This window comes from Lolium rigidum, chromosome 1 (genome assembly GCF_022539505.1).
Source record: "Lolium rigidum isolate FL_2022 chromosome 1, APGP_CSIRO_Lrig_0.1, whole genome shotgun sequence".
Classification (NCBI taxonomy): domain Eukaryota; kingdom Viridiplantae; phylum Streptophyta; class Magnoliopsida; order Poales; family Poaceae; genus Lolium; species Lolium rigidum.
In genome coordinates, this window is record NC_061508.1 from 70,249,596 (window position 1) to 70,272,879 (window position 23,284).

General features: G+C 46.8%; 1 protein-coding gene across 2 annotated transcripts; it reads left to right on the plus strand.

Annotated features, from left to right (window-relative positions):
* The first annotated feature begins 16,345 nt into the window (after positions 1-16,345).
* On the plus strand, positions 16,346-21,648 carry LOC124675318 (endoglucanase 17-like). Of its 2 annotated transcripts, none has more exons than XM_047211393.1 (5): positions 16,346-16,558; positions 16,651-17,058; positions 17,135-17,389; positions 20,945-21,223; positions 21,295-21,648. In XM_047211393.1, exons 1-5 carry the CDS (start codon positions 16,352-16,354, stop codon positions 21,646-21,648), a joined length of 1,503 nt encoding a protein of 500 aa, XP_047067349.1. In that variant the 5' UTR covers positions 16,346-16,351. The 2 variants fall into 2 exon arrangements, with proteins under 2 accessions (XP_047067349.1, XP_047067341.1); XM_047211385.1 differs by having other exon boundaries at positions 16,352-16,597.
* Positions 21,649-23,284: the final 1,636 nt, after the last annotated feature.

Below are 23,284 nucleotides of genomic sequence, written 5' to 3' on the forward strand. Positions count from 1 at the left end.
AGCAAGTCTGGTGCCATTTATAAATTCGTCTTTACGGACTGTTCTGTTTTTGACAGATTCTGCCTTTTATTTCGCATTGCCTCTTTTGCTATGTTGGATTTATTTCTTTGATCCATTAATGTCCAGTAGCATTATGCAATGTCCAGAAGTGAAAAGAATGATTGTGTCACCTCTGAATGAGTGAATTATTAATGATGCACTAACCCTCTAATGAGTTTGCTTGAAGTTTGGTGTGAAGGAAGTTTTCAAGGGTCAAGAGAGGAGAATGATATACTAAGATCAAGAGGAGTGAAAGCTCTAAGCTTGGGGATGCCCCCGTGGTTCATCCCTGCATATTTTAAGAAGACTCAAGCGTCTAAGCTTGGGGATGCCCAAGGCATCCCCTTCTTCATCGACAACATCATCGAGTTCCTCCCCGAAACTATATTTTTATTCAGTCACATCCGGTGTTCTTTACTTGGAGCGTCGGTTTGTTTTCGTTTTTGTTTTTGTTTGAATAAGATGGATCCTAGCATTCACTTTGTGGGAGAGAGACACGCTCCGCTGTTGCATATGGACACATGTGTCCTTAGGCTTTACTCATAATGTTCAAGGCGAAGTTTCTTCTTCGTTAAATTGTTATATGGTTGGAATTGGAAAATGCTACATGTAGTAATTCTAAAATGTCTTGGATAATGTGATACTTGGCAATTGTTGTGCTCATGTTTAAGCTCTTGCATCATATGCTTTGCACCCATTAATGAAGAAATACATAGAGCTTGCTAAAATTTGATTTGCATATTTGGTTTCTCTAAGGTCTAGATAATATCTAGTATTGAGTTTTGAACAACAAGGAAGACCAGTGTAGAGTCTTATAATGTTTACAATATGTCTTTTATGTGAGTCTTGCTGCACTTGTTCATCCTTGAGTTTGCTTCAAATAACCTTGCTAGCCTAAACCTTGTATCGAGAGGGAATACTTCTCATGCATCCGAAATCCTTGAGCCAACCACTATGCCATTTGTGTCCACCATACCCACCTACTACATGGTATTTACCCGCCATTCCAAAGTAAATTGCTTGAGTGCTACCTTTAAAATTCCATCATTCACCTTTGCAATATATAGCTCATGGGACAAAATAGCCTTAAAAACTATCGTAGTATTGAATATGTACTTATGCACTTTATATTTTATTAAGTTGCCTCGTTGTGCGATAACCATGTTTCGGGGAACGCCATCAACTATTGTTGAATATCATGTGAGTTGCTATGCATGTCCGTCTTGTCCGAAGGTCTATCATTTTAGTGGTTGGAGCATGCAAAATTGTTAGAGAAGAACATTGGGCCGCTAACTAAAGCCATGAATCATGGTGGAAGTTTCAGTTTTGGACATATATCCTCAATCTCATATGAGAATAATAACTTTTGCTACATGCTTATGCATTTAAGAGGAGTCCATTATCTGTTGTCCATGTTGTCCCGGTATGGATGTCTAAGTTGAGAATAATCAAAAGCGAGAAATCCGAAATGCGAGCATTCTCCTTGGACCTTTGTACGAGGCGGCATGGAGGTACCCTTTGTGACACTTGGTTGAAACATGGCATGCAAAGATCCGGTAGTCCAAGTTAAGTAGGACAAGGTGCGGGCACTATTAGTATACTATGCGTGAGGCTTGCAACTTGTAAGATATAATTTTCATAACTCATATGCTTTATTACTACCGTTGACAAAATTGTTTCATGTTTTCAAAATAAAAGCTCTAGCACAAATACAGCAATCGATGCTTTCCTCTGCGAAGGACCATTCTTTTACTTTTATTGTTGAGTCGGTTTACCTATCTCCTTCCACCTTAAGAAGCAAACACTTGTGTGAACTGTGCATTGATTCCTACATACTTGCATATTGCACTTGTTATATTACTTTATGTTGACAATATCCATGAGATATACATGTTACAAGTTGAAAGCAACCGCTGAAACTTAATCTTCCTATGTGTTGCTTCAACACCTTTACTTTGATTTATTGCTTTACGAGTTAACTCTTATGCAAGACTTATTGATGCTTGTCTTGAAGTACTATTCATGAAAAGTCTTTGCTATATGATTCAGTTGTTTACTCATGTCATTACCTTTGCTTTGATCGCTGCATTCATTACATATGTTTACAAATAGTATGATCAAGATTATGATGGCATGTCACTTCCGAAATTATCTTTGTTATCGTTTTACCTGCTCGGGACGAGCAGAACTAAGCTTGGGGATGCTGATACGTCTCCAACGTATCGATAATTTCTTATGTTCCATGCTACTTTATTGATGATACCTACATGTTTTATGCACATTATATGTCATATTTATGCATTTTCCGGAACTAACCTATTAACAAGATGCCGAAGAGCCGATTCTGTCGTTTTCTCGCTGTTTTTGGTTTCAGAAATCCTAGTAAAGAAATATTCTCGGAATTGGACGAAACTTTCGCCCAGGGTCCTATTTTTGCACGAAGCTTCCAGAAGACCGAAGACCTAACGAAGTGGGGCCACGAGGCGGCCAGGGGGGTGGCCGGCGCGGCCTAGGGCTTGGCCGCGCGGCCCTGCCCCCTGGGCCCCTCGTGTGGCCCCCCCGCGTTGACCTTCCGCCTACTTAAAGCTCCCGTCGCGAAACCCCCAGTACCGAGAGCCACGATACGGAAAACCTTACAGAGACGCCGCCGCCGCGAATCCCATCTCGGGGGTTCGGAGATCGCCTCCGGCACCCCGCCGGAGAGGGGATTCATCTCCCGGAGGACTCTACACCGCCATGGTCGCCTCCGGAGTGATGAGTGAGTAGTTCACCCCTGGACCATGGGTCCATAGCGAGTAGCTAGATGGTCGTCTTCTCCTTGTTGTGCTTCATTGTTAGATCTTGTGAGCTGCCTAACATGATCAAGATCATCTATATGTAATTCTATATGTTGTGTTTGTCGGGATCCGATGGATAGAGAGTACTATGATTATGGTGATTATCAATCTATTGTTCATGTGTTGTTTATGATCTTGCATGCTCTCCGTTTCTAGTAGAGGCTCGGCCAAGTTTTTACTTTTAACTCCAAGAGGGAGTAATTATGCTCGATAGTGGGTTCATGCCTCCATTGAATGCGGGACGGTGACAGAAAGTTCTAAGGTTGTGGATGTGCTCGTTGCCACTAGGGATAAAACATTGATGCTATGTCTAAGGATGTAGTTATTGATTACATTACGCACAATACTTAATGCAATTGTCCGTTGCTTTGCAACTTAATACTGGAGGGGTTCGGACGATAACCCGAAGGTGGACTTTTTAGGCATAGATGCAGTTGGATGGCGGTCTATGTTCTTTGTCGTAATGCCCGGATTAAATCTCACTATATTTACCATGTCATGTATATGCATTGTTATGCCTTTCTCTATTTGTCAATTGCCCGACCGTAATTTGTTCACCCAACATGCTTTTATCTTATGGGAGAGACACCTCTAGTGAACTGTGGACCCCGGTCCTATTCTTTACATAGCATACATTCTACTTGTTTTACTCGTTTTCTTTGCAAACATCTTCCACTCGATACGTTTAATCCTTTGTTACAGACAAGCCGGTGAGATTGACAACCTCACTGCGTTTCGTTGGGGCAAAGTACTTTGGTTGTGTTGTGCAGGTTCCTAGTTGGCGCCGGAATCCCTGGTGTTGCGCCGCATCACATTTCGCGACCATCAACCTTCAACGTGCTTCTTGGCTCCTACTGGTTCGATTAAACCTTGGTTTCATACTGAGGGAAAACTTGCCACTGTGCGCATCATACCTTCCTCTTGGGGTTCCCAACGGACGTGTACATCTACGCGCATCAGTAATCATAACTTTGCATCCTCTATATGCACAAAAATTGGCAAAAATTCTCGACATGTCTAAGTGGTCGAGAAAGTTTAGTTTTGCTACTGTCAATTTTTTTGACAGATTCTGTCTTATTATGTTTGCTCTATTCTTTTGAGTTCAAAAATGATTTTTCTTCAATCTTTTGAATTGAAGAGAATGTGTAGAACTTTATGTGCTCTATGGTACATAAAGGAAATACTTTATCTTTAAAGATAATGACATCAACCATATTGTTCTTGTACCACTAATATCACCCCATAGAAAAGAATGGGAAGAAAATTTTGGGTTGAAGTTTTTTCACAGGGAATGAAAGAATACCACAGCAAAAGCAATCCAAGAATGGTGAAGACCATGAACTTTGGGATGCATAAGGCACCCCACTGGACTCATATTAAATCTTTGGGATTTCTATTTTCGTGCCCCTGCTTTGTTAGTTGTACTCAGTTTTCCCCAGCTCGTTAGTTTTTCCTCAGTTTTCCCCTCCCTCTAGTTTGAAACCCATCGAAGACGCGGGTTGCCGTCAGGTCGAGGCCTTACTCGTTACCGTGAGGTCGGTTCCTCGCCGACCATCTCGTGCCGACGGGTGGATCCATCTACCGCTGACGCGTGGGCCGTTTTATTTCCTGATTGTATACGCGGTGCTGCCAATGACAAATGGGGCCGCTCTATGGGGCTGCCGCAGCCAATGACCAGTGGGTCGTCTATTTATTAAAATTATATATTGCCGCTCTGTGGGGCCTCCGCAGCCAATGACCGTTGTGGTCGTCTATTTTATTTAGAGAATATAATATAGAGCCGCTCTTTAGGGGCCGCCTCAGCCCATGGTAGGTGACTATTTTCGCAGCTAAATCTAAAGTGACTCTTATGCTAAACATTGTGCATCCCGACGTTGACCTAGCAGTGGCGGCGAGCATAGCCGTTCTGACCATGCCGATATCGGCATCGGCATCGGCATCGTTTGGAGGATGTGGTGCTCGAATAATAGTGGAAATGCGATATTATTTTTTACATGCATAATATATAGAAAATAGCTAGATCTCTAAATCGATGCATATGAAGCTACATATATATATATTCCTGGTCATAATCCCCTTAATTATCTAAAGGGGATGGATGCATGGCTTCACGTCGTCGTCGCTTTTATCGTCAGTATCTTCGTCGTCTGAGTAGTAGTACCTCCTGCACATTGTTCCGTCGAACACCTTCACTGTGAGCACATCATCGCCTTCATATTTGAAGTGTACGAACCAGCCGAAATCCACACCGTGCGCGATGGCGAATTTCTCCCAGCCCTTGTCGAGGTACATCCGGCCTTGTCCATCAAATAGGACCTCCACGGTCCAGAGACGAGGACCGCGGTCAGCCTGCTCGCAGATACACCTTAGCTGGCTCCTTGCCGTCAAGATAGTCCGCAAATTTTTTTGGGAGTTCCTGCAAAGAGATCGAGCGCCGATCGTTTGAAATTAGGGAACCCTTGAAATTAAAGGTTTTTTTAGAACATGCCCATAATTAATCACATGCATCATATATGTGGGAACGCATACGTATCTTCTTGACCAAAGGGTCTTCATAGACGATGATGAAGAACTCTTCTATGATCAATGGCAGTGTTGACGGTGGTGGTGGCAATGATGATGATCCACTTCCCCTTCCCCTTCCCTTCCCCTTCCGGTCCGCGTCCGAGACGTGGAAGCCATGGCAATGGATAAAGTGTATGTGAACGAAGAAGAGAGAGGCAGAACCTATTGACACAAGGGATGGCCGTGTGGGTGTTTATAAGGGAGAGATGACCGTTGTAGGGGTTTACACAATAAAATAAGGAGGAGATGACCGTTGTGGGGGTTTATACACAATAAATTAAGGAGGAGACGACCGTTGTGGGGGTATATATCTCAACAAAAAAACTAATGCGGACTATGTTGACGGAAATGGAACTTCGTGATATAGTTTATCATTTTTTGCGTGAAAAATAATGGCTACAACAAAATCGGTGATGGTTTATCGTTTTTTGCGTGGAAAGTAATGGGTACAAGAAATGGGTGATGGTGTATCATATTTTTGCGTGAAAAGTAATGGCTACAACAAAATCGGTGATGGTTTATCATTTTTTGCGTTGAAAGTAATGGGTACAAGAAATGGGTGATGGTGTATCATTTTTTTGCGTGAAAAGTAATGGCTACAACAAAATCGGTGATGGTTTATCATTTTTTGCGTGGAAAGTAATGGCTACAAGAAATGGGTGATGGTGTATCATTTTTTGCGTGAAAAGTAATGGCTACAACAAATCGGTGATGGTTTATCATTTTTTTTGCGTGAAAAGTATTGGCTACAACAAAACGGTGATGGTTTATCATTTTTTTGCATGGAAAGTAATGGCTACAACAAATCGGTGATGGTTTATCGTTTTTGCGTGGAAAGTAATGGCTACAACAAATCGGTGATGGTTTATCGTTTTTTGCGTGAAAAATAATGCCTAAAAAGAGTTTATAATTTAGCTCGTGAAAAATAATGCAGAAAATCAAACTTTAGTGTACTGGGTAACCGCCCTTTCGCATACATAGAGGGTGGAAGCTAACCGACGACAGAGAGAGAGAGAGGGTGGTGGCCCCGACCAGAGAGAGAGATAGGGATTATCCTGCCCGTTAGATCATACGATCAACGGTCGTCGGGCACGATCCGCGTGACATGGGCTAGACCAATCAGGGCAATGTTGGACGTCTGTGAGAGTGTGTGAAGGGAGAGGGCAAAACTGAGTAGTATCAAGAAACCAAGGGCAAGTGAGTAATAAACATGTACTAAGGGATTGAAATATGAGATTTAAAAATTGGAAAATGCGTGTTTTGTACAATGAAACCCATCTTGGCCTACCTCAAACTATTTGCAATACAAATCTACACGAGTGTGAAAATTATGGCCTCATTCAGACAAAGTATGTTTTGGGGAAAGCTGTTTTGGGTAGGGCTTATTATGAAAAACCATGCACCTTCATAGCTACTAGGTGATTTGAGAAGTGGCAATTTGTGGTGAAACTTGATTTATATATGATTTATCTATGATTTGAGAAGTGGCAATTTGTGGTAAAGACTCCATGAGTAAGTGCCACTCTTTTTCGGATTTTTTTGCACATTAAATAACTCATTTAACTAGTTAATCCCATTTGTTGACTCTCTCGTTGACCAGCCACTTGAGGATAAAACTGAGTATATTGCACTAGCCGAGTATTAGCACTCAAGGAGAAAATCGAGCACACAAAAAATGCTAGTATATGACTCGAGGGTATACCCGAGTATATCTAAATTTCCGGGGTTAGACTCGAGGACGCATGTTGCGGTGCGAAGTGGAAGACGTGCCATTGTTGACGCGTGTCGCGGTGCGTACGTGCAAATAGTGGACGCGTAGGACGCGGGTCGCATTTAGGACGCGTAAGCCCCTCCCTCCCTCCCTCCCTCTCGCACACGACCGTCTCATTCTCGCTCACGCACGAAACCACCCCTCTCACGTCCCATCAACTTCTCCAAATCGAAAAACCCCAACCTCCGTACGCACGCTACCCCGCCGGCGATGGAGAAGAAGAATGCGCCGGCGGCCGCCGCCTCCGAGCCCGTCGCCTCCGCGCCCGTCGCCTCCGCGCCCGTCGCCGCCGAGCCGGCCGCCGCCGAGCCCGTCGCCGCCGAGCCGGCCGCCGCCGAGCGCGTCGCCTCCGAGGGCGGCGCATCCAAGCGCGGCTCCTCCGTGAACTCGGGCCTCTCTCTCGGCTGATGGACCACTTCACAAGATCGGCGAATGCTTGCCGGCGAACGAGGAGTACGCCGACACCTACTCCGCCATGAGGCAAGTCTCGTAGAAATTGGCGCTCAGGTTTGCCCGAGCCCGACGTGCACTCGGACGAATGGATCATGCTAGACCACGCCCTTCAACACGTCGCTGAGTTCACCTTCCTCCAACTCGGCACATCACGCTACGTCACCATAGATCTATCGGAAGTTCATACAAGGTTCAACTTCCTCCATATCTATCTCTTTATTTTCAATCTTAAACATCTTAGTGCTGAATGTTATCGTGCTTGCCCAGATACTACTTCGTCGGATTTTGCCGTGGCGTCATCGTGCTTGCCCAGAAGAACCCGCCGCACAAGATACGGCTTCGAACCCACTCACAAAGAAATCGAACACTATGTTTGAGGCGCAGATGCCATCCGTTTTCCCGAAATCGGTCGGTGTGATCAAATCCCCGACTATGGTCTTCGTTGCCGCACATTACCCGTCGGAAATTGGTTGGGTCGATGAGAGCACTCCAACTAAGGATATAGATGAAGATTGGGAAAAAAGATTTTCGATCAAGAACCATTGTCTGCGTTGCATTACCCCGTTCAATGGTGAACTGTATGCACTAGCTGTGGACAATTTTGAGAACGGAAGAATAGTGTGCACCAATGTACAGTTGCAGCAGCGCGCGAGCACTGTCAAGATGGAGACACTAATTTCATTTCCGAACTTGGACATCGAAGTTCTACCTTGTGAAGTCGGATGGTGATCTCGCTGCTTGTGTTGTTGGTCAGCGTGGCTTTGGCGGGCAGACCATTGGTGTACCGTGTGGACACTCAGAGCCGCTCTCTCCATCCGGCCAGTAACATTGGCAGTAATGCCTTCTTCGTGCATTATATCCGGTGTATCCCCGTCGACACCAGTGTGTACCCGACACTTCGACCTGGCTGCATCTACTACATGGATTTGGATTATATCAGAGAGTACTCTCATGATACAAAGGCCTGGGATGAGTGGGCAGTACGTGTGGATAGAATAGGAAGCTACGGTATGAGAAATGAACACAAGCCATACCGTTTGGAGGATGTATTGGCCGCACACTGCAGACGGAGGGAGTTCAATGAATATTTCCTTCGGGTAATGCACGAATGGAGCGACGACGAAATATATGAGGAGGAATGAAGAACAAATTCATTCATCCTAATCTTCTTGTTGTCCATACATTGCGTGCGTCTTGTATATTACAACGTTATTGGCTGCTTTTGGCTGCTCGTATGCAGTTTCCCTATGTATTATACTTAGTTTTCTCGATTATGCGAGTTGTCAATTTATCATATACTAGCTTCTAGATTTGCTACTAGATTTGCTGCCATATTGGGCAAAAAACGAGGGCCAAAAGGCATAAATAACCCCGGAGATTTGCTACTAGATTTGCTCGCCATATTGAAGAAAGACAGAAATAGAAGCTTCTCTAGATTTGATACTAATTTGGTGAAAAAGACAGAGAGAGAAAGAGGGGAAAAGATGCTCTTAAAATGCCAATTTGGGCCGAGAGAGACAAAACCCAGCTCCTGCTCACGTGCAACCAAACGCTTCTCGTCCTGTCCCACGCGGTCCCTTTCTACCAGCCCCACGCGACGCGGCCCCACACGACGCGGCCCCACAGACGACGCGGCGCAACACTCCGAGCCACGAACGTCCAAATAAACGGATTCCTTCCGTCTGAGCTCCTTCTGCGGGTTTCAGACATAGGCTTGGGGAAAACTGAGGAAAAAGGGCTGGGGAAAACTGAGTACAACTAACGACCCGAGGGCACGAAAATAGAAATCCCTAAATCTTTCGGTTTGCATGCTTCTAAACTTTGTTTTTTGAGCAACATAGAATGATCGCAAAAACTTGGAGCGACCTTTATTAGTTTTGTGTCTAGTTTTGCTTTGAAATAAATTTTATCATCATGAAAAATGCCTTGAATGATTATGAATGAGATACTGAAGTAAATTATCCTATTATTAAAGATATTAATGAAAATAATTTCCATGATTATGTGGGAATTGATAAAAGAAAGTGTGACACCTTTGCTATATTTATGTGTGCACTTCAACCATAGCAAATACTTGTGCATAGTTTTATCAATATTTGGGGAAGTGATATTTGATGTTTACTATCTTTGTGTTCTCCTCTCTATATTTGATGCAAATGAGATATTATGAAGTAACAGTACTTATACTTGACTGAGAGACGATAGTAGCTTCGAATAAAAGTCTATGCATCCCATTATGCTTGCTATTGTGAACTTGGCACATGTTCAATGTTAAATAAATATTATATCAAAGAATTAATGGGCCAAAACTAAGAAACGCCAGAGGAATAAACATATTCCTATGTGTCTTTAAAATATGAAGGTTGATGTCCGTGTCTCAGTCCAGTGTTTCAAATGGTGAACGTCATCGTTGAAGCATATGTAAGTTAGTTGATATTATATTTGGTTGACCAAACTAGCATTTGAACCAATGATCTACCACTTAGAAAGAAAAGAAAAAGGAAAAAAATAAAAATAAAAAAGGAGAGAAAAGAAAAATAAAAAGAAAAGAAAAGAAAAAAAAGGAAAAAGAGAAGAGGAGTTAGAATCCAATGAGTCGGTGCCCAAAGGAAAATCAAAGGGGAAGTACCCATCCACTCATATAAAGTTAAAAGCAGAAGCGAACACTTGACCCATTTCCATTCCACTTTATGGTCAACTAAAGATACTAGTTACTTACTCATGTATGATTCTTGTATAAAAGTTTGAATGTTAAAAGACTAGAGGGATACGACATCCTCCCATTATTTGGTTTGCAATGTAAGCATGATGAATTTCTTTTCAACAATTGAAGGAATCAAAGGTCTCAAAAACCTTGATCATGATTCAATCAAGTGCGATGGCATAACTCTATTTGTTGCTACTATAAATTAATTTGTCCAAGTAATGTTACCATATGTTATCTCTTTTACACCATGTATAGATAGCATCGCACCAACATAGTGGATATTTATTAGCACTTTGCTATTTCATTAATCAAGCTATGCTTCAGATATTTGCCATGTTAAATTGTTAAGCATGTATAGAGCAATTTTTTGTCAAAGTATTTTAGAATTATTGCAATAAACTCAAAAGTCCATATTAGCTTTATCACCTTTATGCTTGAGGACGAGCATATGTTAAGCTTGGCGATGTTGATGCATGTAAATGCATACATGAACTTTGCAATCTTTTGGAACATATTACCACTTATTTGCATCTTATATAATGTTATCCCAATATTTTATGATGTTTTAGGGGATTTTCTAAACAATCCCCTCTCCTCCAGTTCTAATTCTGTTTGGCAGAAAATGATACGGGGCTCCAAAAAGAGCAAGGTCAGGGGCCACGCTTCGTAAATTTCGAGACAAACAAAATGAGCTAAAGTGGGCCACCAGGAGGTCAATAGGCTGGGAAAAAGGGCAGGTGGCGCGCACACTCCCTTTGGGTGTGCCACCTGGGTCCTTTCCCACCCCGTCCGTCCGATTCGACTTAATCTTGCGCCCACCGACTTGTTTTGACCTAAAAACACTATATATACGCCCCAGGGGTTTCATCGAGGATACGGCGGCGGAGATCAAAAACACATAAACAAAGAGTCAACAGGTCGCCGTTGGCGGATATCAGAGGGGGGAAGCGCTGCCAGAATCGCCTCCGGTGGACTCCCCCCTCCGGTGAAGGCATCAACACCATCTTCATCACCTTCAGCATCATCTACAACAACACCATCTACATCTACCCGTTGTATTCTCTTGGCAAACATGATGTGTGAGGCAATCTATCATTTTCTCATCATGTATTGTACATGTATGTTTTTGTTTGTGTAGTGACTTGTTCATGGCAATTGTAAGATACTTTGTGATGGTTGCATATAAGTATTTGTTATCTTCTATGATAACCTTTTGCACTGATATATGAGTGCACACATGTGTCGAGGAATGCATACGGGTGTCACCGTTGCATGTTGATAGGGAGAGGGACAACTGGAGTTGACAGAAACCTTGTCCTAATTCTTAGATGCAGGCTGTATTAATCATGATTAATCAAACAAGGGGTTTTCATTATGGGGACCTTTAAACTTACAACGGTGGTTGGACTTTATGAAAGTGCATGGAGCCCTCATGTGTGGTTTTGGTAATTAATGACAATCCCTATGAACTAATGTTTGCATTGAGTTATATTTGTAGGTGTTGTCCATAGGCAATGCTTGAACCATATGTTGGCTTCAAGGTTGCAATAAGAAGAAATTGATGAAGGATATCAAGTGTCAAGTATGTCTTGAAGATGAAGATGAAGTGAGCCCTCAAGTTACTTCAAGACATCAACATGATGAAGAATGAAGAAATGAAGTGCAAGTTCAAGATGAGCCAACTCTAAGAGATCATATGCTTGAAGCTTGCCATGAAGAAATGAAGTGCAAGTTCAAGGTGAGCCATCTCAAAGAGATCATTTGCTTGAAGCATGCTCTCCATATGGTGTTCATGGATATGTGAAGATGCACCGAAGAAGAAACTCTCCCATGATGGATTATGGGGGAGCAATCCACAAGACTTCGTCAAGCAAACAAAATGAAGAAATGTGTTCCGTCTTGTTGCAGCAAAGATCGTCATCATCGAGCTCAAGTGGTATGCGCAAGTATAAAGTTCACTCTTGATAGAGTTTCTTTGTCACCGGTCTCATAGTGTAGTTGGAGACCGGTTTATAGTTTAGTTTCCGTACTATCAAGAGGGCTCTCGAGTGAGTAACTTAATCGTATCGTTCGGAGAGAGCTCAAACATTTTCATCCTTGCATCATCTTTCTTGGTTGTTATTTGGATCTTATTCATGTGATGTTTTAGAGCTTGTGCTTATTCTCATCACAAGCTCTAGTTCATCGAAAACGGATTTTGCATAGATCACTTGTTGCATTTTCGAGGTTGGTGATTTTCTCGGTTTCTCATGTTGAGGTGTTGCACCTCTAAATATAATAGAAAATCACCCCCACTAGTTTCCATATTTTCAACAAAATTGGTTTCACTCTATTCGGAGCTACCAATCTTAAGTTTTGAATTTTACAAGGTAGCAGGTCTATATCACAAGGCCGGATTTTCCGGGCCGGATATTTGCAAAATATCCGGCCCCTGAAAATCGGCTAAGGACTTTTGGCGAAGTGGCTCAGTGATACCCTGGATAGGGGCCGGATATTTCAGGGGACCCGGATTATCCGGCCCTCACTTCCACCGGATAATCCGGCCCTCGATTTGTTCCAACGGCTAGATTTCCTTTGCGGGGGGGGGTATAAATACACACCTTCTTCCTCCTTGGGTTGGTGCTTCTTCCACTCTCTCTCTCCTCCATTATTCATCTTGAGAAGCTTTGCCCTATCTCTCTATCCCTCCATGATTCTTGCCCCCTTTTGAGGGAAAAGAGAGAGGAGATCTAGATCCACACTTTGACCAAACCATATCATTTCTTTGTGAGTGAATCTTTGGGATCTAGATCTTGGAGAATTTTGTGTTCTCCTCTTTGTTCTTCCTCTCTTATTCCCCTAATAGCTTTTGTAGCTTTGTTGGAATTTGAGAGAGAAGGACTTGAGCATCTTTGTGGTGTTCTTGCCATTGCATTTGGTGCATCGGTTTGAGTTCTCCACGGTGATTCGTGGTGGTGAAAGCAAGAAGGTTGTTACTCTTGGGTTCTTGGAACCCTAGACGGATTCTAGACCTTTTTGGTGATTTGTTGGGAGCCTCCAATTAAGTTGTGGATGTATGCCCCAACCTATGTGTAAGGCCCGGTTTCCGCCTCGAAGAAAATCCCTTAGTGGAACCGTGACCTAGGCCTTTGTGGCGAGGGTCACCGGAGATTTAGGTGAAGCGCCTTCGTGGCGCTCGGTGTGTAGTGTGTCTACGCATCTTGGGGTGAAGCCTTTGTGGCATTGGTGTGCATCGAGCAACCCATCTCAAGGTGAAGCCAGTTGTGGCGTTCGGGAGCACTAAGCCACCGCACCTCTCCACCGGAGATTAGCACTCGCAAGAGTGTGAACTCCGGGATAAATCATCGTCTCCTGCGTGCCTCGGTTATCTCTATACCCGAGCTCTTTATTTATGCACTTTACTTTGTGATAGCCATCGTGCTTGAAGTTATATATCTTGCTATCACATAGTTGCTTGTATTGCTTAGCATAGGTTGTTGGTGCACATAGGTGAACCATAGTATATAGGCTTTGGGCTTGACAAAGTAAACGCTAGTTTTATTCCGCATTTGTTAAGCCCATCTCGTAAAAGCTTTAAACCGTCTATTCACCCCCCCTCTAGGCGACATCCGTGTCCTTTCACTTTATGTCTTAATAATTCCCTTGTTTGCTCTTAACTGGCCTTGGGATCAATCACTAGGGATGTATTTGCTCATATCCATGGCTACACCTATCTATGGCTCCTCTGTAGAAGAAACAATAATAAGAATATCTTTGTGCTTCACTAATAAAGACAACCACATAAATGAAGTAGCAATTTGTTAGAACAATTACTCCCTCGAGTTACTCCACTCCACTTCACTCCACTTTATCTCATATTACTTTATTGCACTTTATTTTTCTTGCATTAGTATTACTCATTGCATTTTAATTTCAGCACTTGTAGTTTCATAGTAAAATCTCTTCACACACGCACATCATATCTCCTAGCTTTGCATAGAAGGCCATATAAGTGGGTTATAGGGCTTTAGAGAATAGATAGTTTATCTTTAGCTCCTAGTGGGTTCAACACTTAAATATTTATCGATTTGTACTGCGGTGGTCCCCGGCACTTGGGAGTTATCAGATAGTCATACCTCTATCGAAGTTCACACGTGATAAGATCGCAAAGATTGCATGAAACTTTGTGTGGGCCAACCTTGTTATCGACCATGCTTCCATCGCCAGTGTATCCACCTCTCAATATGTTGATGTGTCAACCACATGCCGTCGCTCCCTATACCCCTCCACCATCCACACTACTAGGAAAAAGCGTGCCGCCGGCGGACCAAAATAGGTTACAACCGGTGCACCAACACCCGCCAATGATAATGGTTTATCGTCGGCGCATCGGCCCAATTCGCTGGCGGTAACACGATTTATCGCCGGCGCACCAGCCCAATCCGCCGGCGGTAACACGATTTATCGCCGGTGGTGTGTCGGTAGTATTCTTTTTCAAAATAAAAAAGCCGATATAGATCTGGATCTAGCTCGAGAACCGTGGCTATGGGCCGTCCCCCTCGACCCTGATGTCGTCGCCGTGCCGGTGTAGGAGGTGCAGGAGGAGGAGGAGGCCGAGGCCATCGATGGGGTGTATCTGGAGGAGTAGGTGGTCGAGGCTATCGGTGCAGGAGGAGGCCGGAGGAGAAGTAGGCTCGGGCGATTTGTGTAGGAGGAGGAGGTCATTAGTGCGGCAGTTGGAGGAGGCCGGAGGAGGATGAGGCTCGGGTCGTCGGTGCAGGAGGAGGAGGCCATCGATGCAGGAGAGGAGGAGGAGGAGGCCGTCTGGTGCAGCTGGAGGAGGAGGTCGTGGGAGACGATGAGGTAAGAAGAGAGAAGAGGAATAGAAGAGGAGAAAATGAGGAAGAAGAAGAAGAAGAGGAGGAAAAAGAGGAAGATTAAAAGGAGGGGAGAAAGTGAGAAAGGAGAAGAAGCCACCGGTTGGTTTCCAACTTGTAGGAAGGTAACTGGGTTCAACTTTTTCAGCGGTAAGTATTTTTCTTTAATTTGTTTGCATAAAAATCTAAAACCTATGAAAACTCCAATTTCCTTCTTGATTTTGAGGAATCTAAAAAAAAATCGGTAAACAGCCGAAGACGGTTGAATTTTGATCTATTTTTTTCTATAGTTACATTTTCATGTAAACAAATTTTTTCATTGGAGGTCGTGTGCAAAATCCGAAGCCATTTTACAAAATATATCGAAATTCTTGTTTCTTATTTTTCCTTACAAGTGCATAACATAATATTTGCATATCTCGAAGGATTTTAAATTTTGATGTTTTTTAGAGACCAGTGGTCGGTTGCATTAAGTCAGATCAAGTAATTTGAAGTGGTCGGCTGTGCTTGTATGCGCCGCCGTAGTTGGTCCATCATTGCAACAAACTCTCTGCTTCGTGTGAAATTTTCGGTATACTTGGCTTGCCGTCCTGCACAAAAAAAAGTAGTATATAAATGTGTTAAAAGTTTCGTTTTCCTTGTGTGTAAGCAGTAATTAGGAGAGCAGGCACGTGGATACAGGCAATTGTGGCGTGTGTTGAAATATATTGAAGAACATTTACTAAACCAATCAATTGGTCCCTAGCCAGGAAGACATTTTCGCGAGTTTGGTGCACCACTTTTGTGTTCCCAACTAAGCAATTGCCCATTCGTTGGCGCCATGAGCAGGACCAGCTCCACCGAAGCACGGTGAGGCTCCTGCCCTCGTTCTCGCGCTGTGCGCCCCAACGCTGGGACGCGCACGTGTCGCCGCTCCATTGGCTCCGGCCCCAGCGTCCCCATGTCTCCGGCGGAGCCTCACATGCCACCCCGGCCGTGCCCCGCTATTAAATCCTCCCCACTGCAGCGGCAAGTCCAAGTCCAGCAGCGTCCGAACCGCCGCACACACAGCACAGCGCCAACCAACTAAACTGCCACCATCAATACCGCGAGCCGGGAGTTTGGTGCTAGGTCCTCAGTCCCAATGGCGTCGCCGGCGAGGGCAATGGTGGTGGCGCTGCTGCTGCTCCTGGCGACGGCTGCCGTGTCGACGGCCCAGCAGCACGACTACGGCGACGCCCTCCGCAAGAGCATCCTCTTCTTCGAGGGCCAGCGGTCCGGCCGCCTCCCGCCCGGCCAGCGCGTGCGCTGGCGGCGCGACTCCGCGCTCAACGACGGCGCCACCGCCGGGGTACACACCACGAACCATTTCTCTACATTTGTCTGCAAAGTAGTGCGCCATCATGCTGATGCTCTGTTTCTTTGTGGGAAATTCGTTGGCAGGTGGACCTGAGCGGCGGGTACTACGACGCGGGCGACAACGTGAAGTTCGGCTTCCCGATGGCGTTCACGGCGACGCTCATGTCGTGGGGCCTCATCGACTTCGGCAGGACCTACGGCCCGCAGGAGAGGGAGGCCCGCGAGGCGCTGCGGTGGGCGACCGACTACCTGCTCAAGGCGACGGCGACGCCGAACACCGTCTACGTGCAGGTGGGCGACGCGTTCCGGGACCACTCGTGCTGGGAGCGGCCGGAGGACATGGACACCCCCCGGACGGTCTACAAGGTGGACACCGCGCACCCGGGGTCCGACGTCGCCGCCGAGACCGCGGCGGCGCTCGCCGCCGCCTCCATCGTGTTCCGCGAGGCCGACCCCGCTTATTCCACGCGGCTCCTCGACCGCGCCGTCGCCGTAAGCCACTCTTACCCCATTTCTCCATTGACACCACCCAAGCGACTAGCTAAACTGCCTCTGTTCCTCTGCCAAGGTGTTCGAGTTCGCCGATAAGTACCGGGGAGCGTACAGCAGCAGCCTCCACGACGCGGTGTGCCCCTGCTACTGCGACTACGACGGGTACCAGGACGAGCTGCTGTGGGGCGCGGCGTGGCTGCACAAGGCGTCGCGGCGGCGGGTCTACCGGGACTACATCAAGAAGAACGAGGTGGCGCTCGGCGCCAGCGAGTCCATCAACGAGTTCGGCTGGGACAACAAGCACGCAGGGATCAACATACTCATATCCAAGGTAAACTACTAGCTCAAAGCACCAGCAGTAAAACTGAACCTGCTATTTTCTTGCACGTTGGTGAGCTGACGAGCTATGGCCGCCACTACGCTGCACCGGCCTACTCTGCTAGCATCATGATCGTGCTCTAGGCTATGGATGTCTGACCCATCTTGGCGCCTTGTCGTGTCATTGGTTCGCGTACACACAATACCAACCAAACACTAGAGTAGAATGCATTGGCTGGCTTTTCTCGCAGTATCGACGGCCAACCTGCGAATGTTGCCTAGCTCGAGATGCGGCGCCCTGACAGCAATTACTATGGCTTAACCAAACCGGAAATGATTCACTACTAGATAACAGTGGCATAGACTCAGCAGAGTAGACACTAGACAGTGGTACCCTGCTCACAGTGGCATGGGCGCACATGTGCCGGCTTGGCTGCCCCAAGAGCAAAATTTAGAAAGTAGAGGGTTTAGCTTGACAGCATGTTACTAGTGTAGATGCTATATATACTACAGTAGCAAACGTTGCACGTCATGTCTCCATCACCATATATTCGCTGCCGTCTACACATGTCCATGTCCATGTTTGTTTGGATTAGGTTTTGTGTTATCGATCATGCCCGGGTTCATGGTCGGTGTGAGGGGTATCACCAATCCATCATCATTGGATAATTAGGAGCTAATGCAACATGCCTTTGTTCTCATCCTGCTTGTTTGGCGGATGAGCATGTGAGCTGACCTGATTCTAGCTTTTCTTTTTCTTTTGCGGGTAGCTTTGCTTTAACTTGGCTGTCATGTGGTACTGCTCCGCATGATAGCATATGTCCAGTGATGAACTCATGACACATCGCATGCCTGCGTAGATTGACACACGCCATGTGTACGTACGCACCACATTATTGGCTGCTACTGATAGAGTGAAATGCATCAATAGTCCCAGAAGTTACCGGCGATGTCTAGAAAGGTCCTAGAACTCAGAAAATGCACCAAATCAGTCCTAGAACTTGTCCTCAATGTCTGCATACGGTCCTCGATACGTATAGAGATGACATGTCAATGTAACTAGACCCACTGACTACTGAAGCAGTCCTAATGGCCCGCGACAGACGCATGCTGTGCCAAACTAGAGAAGCTTGTGGCGAGGAGGTGATGCAGCTGGCTAGCTAGTACTATTTGTGATCAGAAACTCAATTCGGTTCCCGGGTGCGTATGATCCTTCTACCATAAAAACATATTTTCAAGTGTTAAAAAATTTTGACAAAAAATTTACATGTACATCTCCATAATATATGTGTATTCGTCAAGTTTCATGAAAAAATGATATTTTTTGTAATCTAAGCGAAAAAGAGAAAATTTATCTTGTAACAAGTCTTTGTTTCAACACCGAATTTTATCTTTTTTACACACGCCACATGACATGTCGATTTTTCATGAAACGACTTTGTGAGCGCGTAGCACAAGAAGATGTACGTGTGAAATTTTGGTTTCAATTTTTTTGACATTTTAAAATGTGTCTAACATGTATTTTAAAATAAAGGGAGCATACGCTCCCATGTGCCAAAACATCACTCCCTATTTGTGATGGTCTACTGGGAGTTGTGTGGTCAGACTTGTATGTTTAATTGTTGACTTGCATGATGAGGGCATCTCCAACGGGCGTCGCATATATCGTACGCTCAAAAGTGGTCTCAGTCGTTCATTTGTGTTAATCGCGCGCCTGTTTGCGTCTAGGTGTGCTCCCATAAGATCGACTAATTTTTTATTTTGCAATAAAAGCATAATCTACTACATAGAAACTACAGAACTAGTTGTACAGACCTAGACTACTTGCTGCCCGACGGTCCGGCCCCGTCGTTGCGTCCCTCCCTCGTCCGCTTCTCCGCTGTCTGTCGTGCGGCCGCTAGGGCTCACTGCGCCGCCACGTCCTCTACCAGGCACCGCCGCAACATCTCGTTCGTGGCATCCTCGGCCTTCTTGAGCGTCTCGAATGAGTCAACTAACGCCCTCTGCTCTGCCGCCTTCTCCTCCGGGGTAGGCGCATCACGGCATCAGAAAACCATGAGATGTCGGAGTCGTCGTCCTCTGCGGCTGCAGCGTCTGTCACCCTGCGACGTTCCATCTCGGCGTCGAACGCCGCGTGGGCCGCTCGCTCCTCCTCTGCTTCCTTCTCCGCGTCAGTCAGGAACTTGGCGTCCCTGACCGGGTGAGGTGGAGTCGGAGGCAGTACTTACGCGCCGCAGAGTGCCGAAGCAACGCCTCGGCGCCAGTACTGACGCCGCTGAGAAGACGCATCGAGCCTGGGTCACTGCTAGGCGGGCTCGATGAAATGTCCGCTGGACACGAGCAAACACTTTGCGCGTCCGTGCAGCGTCCGCAGAGATGCATCCGAGGCACATATTTGGGCCAGGTTTGCGTTACTGCTGACGGCCCGATTACTATGCGTCGCCCCGAAGGAGTGTATTCCAGATGCATTTTCGGCTCGGCCGGACGCAAACGGTTGCTAAGCATCTATTTGTGTCGCGCTGTTGGAGATGCCCTCTGACTCGTGATGGTGTTGTATTCATGTGTTGTATTCATAGTAGGTTTATAAACTGTTGGTTATTTCGGCTTTACTCCAACTTGTTTTGTCATCTAATTTTAATTTGCTGGGTATAAGTGGTAACTATTAAGGTCCCAAATTATGGTGTGCAAATTCAGTTGAATTAAATTGCCGTCGGAGCAGGCGGAGTCTCGGCACAGTCTGGTTAGGCCCGCAGGCTGCTCGTAGATCGCTAAGGAGCGGATCGATCGAGTGAATAAAACCTAAACTAAGGACGAGGCTAGCTAGGTGATGGATGTAAATGCATGTTAAATTTAATTTGATATCTTGGAAGTGCAAATCCATCGAGGTCGAGCCAGTCCATCACATCGCTAATTTGTGCGCACCGTGCGGCTGGCGTGGGCCATCCAGGACTGCATCAGACATCAGTGTATAGCCACGTCACCTCTATACGTATTCAGGACCGTATGCAGACATTGAGGACAAGTTCTAGGACTGATTTGATGCATTTTCTGAGTTCTAGGACCTTTCTAGACATCGCCGGTAACTTCTGGGACTGTTGATGCATTTCACTCGCTACTGATAGGAGCATATCCTGGATTCGCAGCTCACGTTGCTGGGCCAACCGTGGCCCAGATTCTATCTGGGATGGATAGAGTAATCAACATGTAATATTAGTACTTTAATCCGTGGTGGCAGCGATGATAGGCTGGTTTAGTGAATCAAAGCAGGCGTCAGGCGAGCATGTTTGTCTGTCATCAGTGGCAGTGACCCTGGTCCGCTTTCAGTCTGGTCTACCCACGGGTCCTGTGCCCTGCTGCGAGTAAAACAGGGGATGCAGGGATCGGGCAGTGCGCCGCCGTTTGCGACTTTTCACTACTTCGTGCTCACGGCCTCGATCACGGGTGGTCTCGTACCGGAATGCCCCCAACCACTGTCATTTTATACTCATAATACTATTGAACTAATACTAATTGCTCGGTCAATTAAGCTCGATCGCTAATGATGTGAATGTGCTTGGATGATCTGCAGGAGGTGCTGATGGGCAAGGATTCCTTCTTCACCTCCTTCCGCGAGAACGCCGACGACTTCATCTGCACCCTGCTTCCGGGCATCTCCAGCCAAGACCACGTCGACTACTCGCCAGGCGGCCTGCTCTTCAAGGTGGGCAACAGCAACATGCAGCACGTGACGTCCATCTCCTTCCTCCTCCTCGCCTACTCCAGCTACCTCAGCCACGCCAACGCCCACGTCCCCTGCGGCGGCGCCGCCGCCTCCCCAGTCGTGCTCCGCCGCGTCGCCAAGCGCCAGGTCCGGGAACCTCGCCACCCGATATCTCTCTCACCGGAAACCTCCTAACTCATCCTATCATTTTCGTTCAGGTGGACTACATCCTGGGCGACAACCCGCTGCGCATGTCCTACATGGTCGGCTACGGCGCGCGCTTCCCGCAGCGCATCCACCACCGCGGCAGCTCCATCCCGTCGGTGGCCGCGCACCCGGCGAAGATCGGCTGCAAGGCCGGCGCCGCCTACTACGCCAGCACCGCGCCAAACCCCAACCTGCTCGTCGGCGCCGTCGTGGGCGGCCCCAGCAACGTCACCGACGCCTTCCCCGACGCCAGGGCCGTCTTCCAGCAGTCCGAGCCCACCACCTACATGAACGCGCCGCTGCTCCCGCTCCTCGCCTACTTCTCAGCCCACCCCAGCCTGCCACAGGCCGGCAACGACGACTGATGGGCTTCGTCAAGGCCTGGTTGGGAGGCCCGTGTTTTCTGTGGGCTGCGATGGGCCTGCTCGAGCTATTGCTATTGCTATTCGTCTGTCTGTGCGTGCGTGACGGATGCCGATCCTTTCCTGTAAAAAATGGCGGGAAATGGAATCGGTCGTGTACCGTACCCAGACAAGTTCTCTACTGCTATCACCATATTATTATTGTCGTCATCCTCATCATCATCATAGGAATATGATGCGATGCATTGCGTGATCTAGCTTTGCGGTTGATTCGTTTCTGTCTCGGTGCGTTACACTACACCTACTCCACGGTCATCCACGCATCCGGCCCGATTTCTTCTAGTTCAAAAGTCTACGTCATGACTTCAGCGTATGACAAACAAGACATATGTCACATTATGAAGGTCAACTCTTCATTGTACTGCCCGATGTACTGGTAGCTTACACTATCTATTAGTTCCAGGGTCAACCACCACAATTCAAATTTGCCCGCGCCACAAGAATTGTGCCTGAAACTTGTGCGAAGCATAACGTGATTCCGAGCCGGAGATGATGTGCCATGATGTAAACTTATATAAAAAATATAGAAGACCAACTTTTTTTTTGAACAAGGGAAGGGCCTGGAAGGCCCAGGAAGTTTCATTACGTCACACGTGGCGGGTACAGTTTCACAAGGAGGTCCTCTGGCATTTTTTGCACAGGAAAACCAGAATTTGAGGAAAGGCCCTCCAAATTTACATACAACACCCTGAGACAAAAAGTAAAAAAGCAACCAGGTCCCTGGGCGCAACCACCACCAGTCGCCGGCGACCTCAAGACGTTGCCGCCGAGATGCGCTGCCAAGCTGCTCGATAGCATACTTCCGGCGACATTGCTGATTTGCCGATCGCTTCTCCTCCTCCGGGGAGGAACCACTTGGCGATGGAGAGACGACGAATCGAGCACAAAGGAACCTCCATCTTGGAGGTTGGAGATGGGCCGCTTGTCCGGCCAAAGATCGCGGCGCTGCTGGAAAGCGCCACGTGATTCGCTCGAGGGAGTTCTTGCACAGAGACTCCATAGCACCCTTGAGGAAGAAGTCGATGAAGACGGTCCGGGAGAGGCTTGCCGTCGCCTTTCTTCTTACCACCATAGCAAGGAAGAAGACGCCTCATCCTAGCAACCACCAGGCACTCGCTGCACCAACAGAGATGACAGGGTCTTGTCCCTCGATCCAACATCGGCACACCATGCTTCAGCTCCTCCTCGCCACCGAGGCCAGCCAGGAGCAAAGCAGAGGCGTACCTTGCAGCTCCGCGAAGAAACCCCACCTCACCTCCACGGCCGGCCAGGGGAACATCAACAGCGCTGCCGAGATAGAGAGAAGAACCTGTCGCCGCAGATTCGTTGAAGAAGACGACGCTGCTTCTTGCCTCTTCCCCCTCCGACCACCGGAGTAGAGAGAGGGCTAGCAGCAGCCCTAACCTGATCGAGATCCGGCGGCTCAGATCTAGACCACCGCCTCCACTACATGGCACCTTATTGTTGGAGCAGCCGCCGAACACCAACCGCGTTCCTCCGACGAGGACGGCGAGGAAGAAGAACAACGGCCATCGCCAGATCTGGCCCAAGGCGACCGGCGAACTCCACACGGCATAAA